Genomic DNA, 7,774 nt, shown 5'->3' on the forward strand with positions numbered 1-7,774 from the left:
TCGTGTTAGTCTGATTACCTATCTAGGGTTTTATCATTCCAGTTAATCAGTTATTAGAATTCATAATTGTTCTTGTCAACTAGTAAAAAGTAACAAGTATCAGATTGGTTCCGTGTTTAGGATTTAACTTTGATATAAACTCTAAAAATTATATCTTTACGCTTCTGAGCTAGTGAGAAGTATTGGGTATTGCAGAGAATTTTACACAAAACTTAATATAATTTTTCTAATTTAATTAAAAGTTTGTTTATTTGAACAGTAAAAAGTTAGGGTTAATACAAAGAGCTTGCTTTGGTTAACTAAATATGGAAAAAGAGATTATACTAGAGCTTTTTAGTTTTTCTCAGTACCAGCTTAGACAGAATGCATCATGAATAACCAAATATGGGCTACTTGCATGATTAGGAAAGTCGTAGCAGAGCTGAAATCGTTTTTATTATTGATCTTCATTTACTTTAACTTTTCACTGTAAAATTTAGTTTTTTTGTTTAATTTAAACCCCCTCCCCTTTTATATTTTCTATTTCTTGATTAAAATGTGCCTAATACAAAAGGGCATTGACTGTCAGACTATGTCCTAAAGGATTCGACATTACTTCCTTGTGCTATATTTTTAGTGCAACAAACATTGATATTTTATTTGTTGAAATTGAGTGTGACTATCGGTTTAACAAGTACCTAAATCCTTCCATCCTTTCCATTTCCAAATCCATTCTCCTTTTTGGAGATGAATTTCAATGAGTTTGCTTTGCTATCCACGATTTTTGTGCTTCAACATCTGGTCACAGAGGTTTGTCCCTCTGGCTTGTAGTAACCTGTAACTGGATCTGGAACCTGTGGAGTATTCGATTTCTTTGAGTCAAATCACCTCCTTTCTGCATCATTATAACTCCACTTCCCCTCACGCTTACGCAAATGCTCCCCTGTGTTACCATGCAAATCCATGTCTGTCAAGATCATCAAAAACATAATTAGGTACTTAATCTTCATATGAGATCTCAAACAGAAAGAATATAACCAGTTAAATGTATGCAACGCAAAACTATTCTTTGATTTTTTTTCACTATCTTCTTCACCACCAAATCGCCCTCTCCTTCTTGAACTACCTGAATCCTTCCCTCCTCTTCCATTTCCAAATCCATTCTCCTTTCTTAACTACCTAAATCCTTCCCTCCTCTTAGCAGATCGACTTCATAGCTGTGTTTGGATGCCTTTTTTATAAACTATAATTGCGACTGAGTTGTCAAATTAGGGAACCCTAATTTCCTAGATGACGAGGACGATTGCGACTTTAGTTTGTAAGGAAATACCTGAGTGAAAACCCCACGAATCTCGATATACCTCTCCAGTCTAAAACCAAAAGGTTCAACCACCGCTACATCCATCGCTCGACAAATCACAGAAATCACCACCTACTTCCTCTAGCACCATGCCAAGAGTTTGCGGTGATAAGGGACTTTGGTAGTTTGTGAAGGATGAGAAACGAGATGGAGGGAAGAACCAGGAAAATGTTGTCGTGGATTTATGTAAGATCCAATTTCTGGGTATTTGCAGAACGAATGGAAGATGATTTCTCACATACCTGGGTCAAGGGAAATGGGGTCCTAAGAAATGCTTATGTGGCAATAAGTAACTGGTTTACCCCTTCAATTCTTCCAAAATAACCTAATAGACTCGACAAAAACTAGTTTATACCCTCATAAAACAATGAAAATACTTTAGGGACTAAATTGACAAACTCATTTATATTAATTTCACAACATTGTAATTTCCTAAGTGGAAGAACATATTCATCGTGGAGGTCTTTCCTTCATTGTTTCATGTCGGAGTCGATGCGGGACTCCCACCTTACCACTCGACAAAAACTAGTTTATACCCTCATAAAACAATGAAAATACTTTAGGGACTAAATTGACAAACCCATTTATATTAATTTCACAACATTGTAATTTCCTAAGTGGAAGAACATATTCATCGTGGAGGTCTTTCCTTCATTGTTTCATGTCGGAGTCGATGCGGGACTCCCACCTTACCACTCGACAAAAACTAGTTTATACCCTCATAAAATAATGAAAATACTTTAGGGACTAAATTGACAAACCCATTTATATTAATTTCACAACATTGTAATTTCCTAAGTGGAAGAACATATTCATCGTGGAAGTCTTTCCTTCATTGTTTCATGTCGGAGTCGATGCGGGACTCCCACCTTACCACCCAGATCAAAATGCATTAGTCGATGAGACTCCTGTTTTACCATCAAAGTGGAAATTATACGCATGATTCAGGAGCAGGATATCCTATTTTTTGCCTTTTTTTAAAAAAAAAAATTATTCTAATCATATTAATTACTTTTCTTTAATTAATTATTATTAATCAATTATATAAAAGAGTGGCGCTCAAAGGCTATTTTACCAACAGCAGAAGGTTTTTTGGTTTTATTTATTTATTTATTTTTTGTGTATTGTGAAGTAACAGCGGGTTTTGATCGGGTTTTGTTCCGATCCGATCATTTAAACCATGAAACCAGCAGAAAATTGATTCGGTAGAATCCGTCTTTTCTAAAACATTGGCTATCACATATTTCTATACTACTAAGGAATTTGCTAATTAATGACAAAACATTCTATTTTAACCTTTACCGTTTTTTTCAAATAACCTTTAAAGAGAATATTGGAACAAGTCAAAAGAATATTGACACGTACAAAACGTCCCAAGTGTATAATAGATGAGTGTGTACATAATCCACAATGTCAACTCTACTACTATCTATAGTGGGTCAAATGAAAATATAACATTTTCAGAAATTATTTTAAGTTTTTAACTCACCTTCATTGATTAATTACCATAGTTTTTACCCTTTATTATCTCGTCTCAAAGTAAATAGTTTAGAAAATTTCTTAATTATAAAATCTCATTAAATTAACAAAAGCTCATTAATTCTCTGAACGGATCACTCGAACATCTTGTCTGAAAGTCTCGATACGACAAACAATATTACGAATGTTTTTATTTTTTAGGGGCTAATTAGTTCGGGACATGTGTTAAATATTCGAAAGTTAAATATTGTAATAAAACAGTAAAAATCATTTATGAAAATAAAATCTACTATGTTGACCTACGTATGCATGGAAGTTCGCGTGTAGTTCAGAGCGTTTACCCTTAAAAGCTTGTTTTTATGATCATCGAATCTCCATAAAGATACATATTTAGCTACTTGAATATATTTTATACGGTTTAGAACGGAATATACTTATGTACATTTGCGTTGACGAAGTCCGCTAGTGATACAAAACCGTAGACTTTGCTCCTTTCGATAATTACATAGCAAATGCAATTCATTGACGATTCTTCGATGTTGTACGTTTCAACCGATCACTGCACAGGTCCCCATCTATAAATATGGAAATATTTTGCACAATGCAGACAGACCACAAACAGTTCTCTTCCTCCTTTCATTTCAAAGAATTGCCAACAAAAGAGATAGCTAGTAATGCAAAAAGAAACCATGGATCAAAGGTTTTCAAGTTGTCGAGGTGTTTCCTTTGAGATCCAACCCCATAAGGATCCATTCGCCATTGATGCACCTCGAGCTAGTCGACGAGTTTGGCTTCCATGGGGATCTTCAAAAAGAATCGTACCAACTTCTGGTTCCAACATTATTTCCAGGTCCACCAGTCGAGCCAGTAGCCATTTCTGCGACTTAGAGACTGATGATGAAGATGATGACGACGTACTGATCAACATAGAAGAAGGCTACGAATTAGAAGACAACAACAAGTTGCCTTTAACACTTCCAGTTCCAGAACTCCCCCAAGCTCCCAGCAAAAAGATTGTTTCCAAGCCAACAAAACAGAAAGAGTCAAGATTGTCTGTGATCTTGCTCGATCAAGGCTTGTTTACGGTTTATAAGAGACTCTTTATGGTTTGTTTGACTCTGAACATTACAGGGTTAGTTCTTGCAGCCACGGGTCGTTTTCCATACGCAAGAAACCATGCCACTCTGTTCTCCATCGGAAACCTTTTCGCTCTAACACTATGTCGAAGTGAAGCCTTCTTACGCATTGTCTTCTGGCTCGCTGTCAATCTCTTCGGCCATTCTTGGGTGCCTCTACGTCTCAAAACTGCTACCACCTCTTTACTTCAATCTTTAGGTGGGATACATAGTAGTTGTGGGGTTTCATCAGTCGCTTGGCTTACCTATTCTTTAGTTCTTACTCTGAAAGACAGAGACAACACTTCGAACGCGATAATTGGGGTGGCCTCAGCTATTCTCTCCCTGCTTTGTCTGTGTTGTCTAGCGGCGTTCCCTCTCATCCGCCACCTCCATCATAATGTGTTTGAAAGAACTCATAGGTTCACGGGTTGGGCTTCGTTGATTCTCCTCTGGGCATTTATCTTGCTCACAAAAACTTATGAACCTGAGACCAAATCTTACAGGAAAGACGTAGGATCAAGATTGGTTAAAGAACAAGAATTCTGGTTAACCTTGGTCATAACGATACTAATCATCATCCCATGGGTGACTGTGAGGCGGGTTGCCGTCAAAGTCTCCGCCCCATCAGGCCATGCGTCGATCATTAAGTTCACCGGAGGGGTAAAGCCGGGGATACTAGGTCGGATTAGTCCTTCCCCCATGTCGGAATGGCATGCTTTTGGAATCATTTCGGATGGGAAGGAAGAACACATGATGCTAGCTGGTGCAGTGGGTGATTTCACGAAATCCCTGGTCTCAAACCCTCCAAGCCACTTATGGGTCCGACAAGTCCATTTTGCTGGTCTGCCTTACCTAGTTAACATGTACAACCGTGTCTTGGTGGTGGCAACAGGTTCTGGGATTTGTGTGTTTCTTTCGTTCTTGTTACAACAAGGTCCAGCGGATGTGTGCTTGTTATGGGTAGCAAAAGGGATCGAACAAAACTTTGGCAAGGAAATAAAGGAGTGGGTGAGTCGGCATCCAAAAGAGAAGGTGATTGTTCACGACACCGCCCTGATGGGGCGGCCGAATGTGTCTGAGATGAGTGTCACGGCGGCAAAGAACTGGGGAGCGGAGGTGGTGATCGTAACTAGTAATCCTGAAGGGAGTAGGGATGTGGTGAATGCATGCAAAAGTAAAGGGATTCCTGCTTTTGGTCCCATTTGGGACTCTTAAGTAAATAAACATTTAGCAATAAACAAACCACAAAACTAACTGCATGTTATGTGGCTCAAACGAGCTCCAAGCTGTGTGGTTTCCAAGATAGAGGAATCTACAAATCGTTGTCCCTCGCTAATCTGTAAGAGGTTTTAAAGCCTTAATAAACATATATATGTAGTACTGTATTTACCAAATTATAATAAATGAAGGGTTCCGGAAAATGTAAGATTGATGCCTAGATCGTAGATGGCTAGAATTTCCATAATCATTTGAAGTGTTTAGATTTTGTAAATTTTGACATTAGGCCTCGGGTATACATTGCATGAGACCATTGGAGGTTTTGGTGGCATTTTGGCCGTGGTCGTGCACACCACCTCTGGTGCCACGGCCACGACCAATGATAGAATTTTGCTGATTTTCAAAAGACAACTCACATGTTAAAAAAACCATTGTAATTTATTTATACATACTTTGATGTACATATACCACTTACATTTCACACATAATCTTCACTATCTTTTAACCTTTTTTACACTATAAAAATAGATGAGTTTTGAAAAATATGATTCGGATAACAGAGAGTTTGTCTCAACATTCTTTAATGTTATTATCGATGTTGTTGAACAGGAATCAACACATGTTAAAGCACACATGAGTTGTTGTCAATAGAGATCGTCAAGCTTTGGTACCTAATTTTTTTTCTAAAAATTAAATTTATAATGAGGAAACATTTGATCATATTTTCCGTATAACTAAAGAGGTATTTTTATGCGTTAGTAAATGGTTTAGAGGTGCGATGTGAGTGTTTTTTTAGCAAAGATCAGACAGTAGAGGTATAATGGGATTCAGTTGTATATATAGTTAAATGTATGACCACAATTAGATATCTAGGTTCCGTTATTACCTATGATGCAATGGATGATTATTTGAAAATATCAACGACAACCTTACAAGAGTGTATGGAATATATTTGCACATATGTTATAGATGTTTTTTTTGTTATACTTTCATAAACTTATTAAACGTGATATTGAGACATTGTATGTGGTCAATGAAGAAAAGCAGTCTATCATCAGAAATGATTGGTACTCTTGATTTTACGCATTAAGAATGAGAAAAATCTCAAAATGCATGGCGATTCTGATTTACCCGAGTTGATATATAGGTGTACCGTGTTTGATACTGGAAATTATAGCATCTAATGATTTGTAAATTTGGCATGCATTCTTTGGGTTGCAAGGTCCAATGATGACATAAATGTTCATAGTAGTTTCCCAATTTTCAAGGATATTGTGACCAGACAAGCACATGATATATCTTTCACTGAATGGAAGAGAATACAAACATGGTTACTATATTTGTAATGGGATGTATCCTCATTATGCTATTTTTATGAAAGCATACTTGTTACCGAGGGATAAAAAACAAAGAGATTTACAAAAAAAAAAAAAAGATAAAAGTTTGCTAGGAAGAACATAATTAAAGAGGGTGCTTGGTGTACTGAAACATAAATGACATTTAATGAAACACCTTGCACGACTCTAGATGACGGCATGATGAATAGAATTATATATGTTTGTATTATATTATATAATATGGTAGTTGGGTCATAAACATGACATACAGTTAGCATCGTATGATGGAACCGATGAAGTTAATCTAATGCAACAATTAATTCCTACTATGAATGATTACATGATAAGAGTTCTTCAAATTCAATCTACTGAAGCATGTATGTTTCTTCTGCAATACTTTAGAGAGCATTTATATCAAAACGAAGATGCCGATGACCAATAGTAACTTAATTTATGTTTGAAATTTTTTGTTGCAAGTTTGTTTTTTTTTTTTATATGATTTTTTAAAGATTTGAATTTGAGTTTTTAGTTTATGTGTTAAATTATTAGAATTAAATATTATTTAGTTAATTAAAAACTTTATGTTGATATACTAGTATACCCATGACATTAGCAAGCAATGGGTAGGGGGTCCAATATTATAACACTCAAAATTGTCATATCACATGTCAAGACACTAATAACTAAAAGTGGGGATGTGTGTATATGTTCTAACACACACAGAGAGAGAGAGAGAGAGAGAGAGAGAGAGAGAGAGAGAGAGAGAGAGAGAGAGAGAGAGAGAGAGAGAGAGAGAGAGAGAGAGAGAGAGAGAGAGAGAGAGAGAGAGAGAGAGAGAGAGAGAGAGAGAGAGAGAGAGAGAGAGAGAGAGAGAGAGAGAGAGAGAGAGAGAGAGAGAGAGAGAGAGAGAGAGAGAGAGAGAGAGAGAGAGAGAGATTTTTGTTGATGAAGGCAACATCCTATCAAAATATACATTTCATCGCATCTTCATCACAACGGTAGATGTCATAACATCTCCCCTAACGAGAAGGGGAGGAGGAGAGAGAGGGGGTGTTACAAGTGCTATAATACGGTTATAGGCACCCATAACGCGTAACTTTAACAGCCATATGCTTTAATACTTTTAGCATTAGCTTGATAGGCGGGTGGAGATGATTTAACCATTTTTGTTTCTTTCTTTTATGGACCAAACGCTACAGCTAAACTAAGTATCACACGGATCGGATAAACAAAATATTTGTAAGTCGACGGAATGGGGACAGATCACATAAATCCAATAGTAG

At 36.7% G+C, this 7,774-nt stretch overlaps 1 protein-coding gene across 1 annotated transcript; it reads left to right on the forward strand.

Annotated features, from left to right (window-relative positions):
- The first annotated feature begins 3,416 nt into the window (after positions 1-3,416).
- Positions 3,417-5,414, forward strand: LOC111892044 (adenylate-forming reductase 03009). Its single transcript, XM_023888107.3, has one exon. It carries the CDS (start codon positions 3,493-3,495, stop codon positions 5,149-5,151), a length of 1,659 nt encoding a protein of 552 aa, XP_023743875.1. The 5' UTR covers positions 3,417-3,492; the 3' UTR covers positions 5,152-5,414.
- Positions 5,415-7,774: the final 2,360 nt, after the last annotated feature.

The sequence above is a fragment of the Lactuca sativa genome, chromosome 7, assembly GCF_002870075.4.
Source record: "Lactuca sativa cultivar Salinas chromosome 7, Lsat_Salinas_v11, whole genome shotgun sequence".
NCBI classification, from domain to species: domain Eukaryota; kingdom Viridiplantae; phylum Streptophyta; class Magnoliopsida; order Asterales; family Asteraceae; genus Lactuca; species Lactuca sativa.

What these genes read in the sequence shown, in the direction of transcription:
- LOC111892044 (XM_023888107.3), top strand. Translation starts at nt 3,493, where the DNA reads ATGCAAAAAGAAACCATGGATCAAAGGTTTTCAAGTTGTCGAGGTGTT.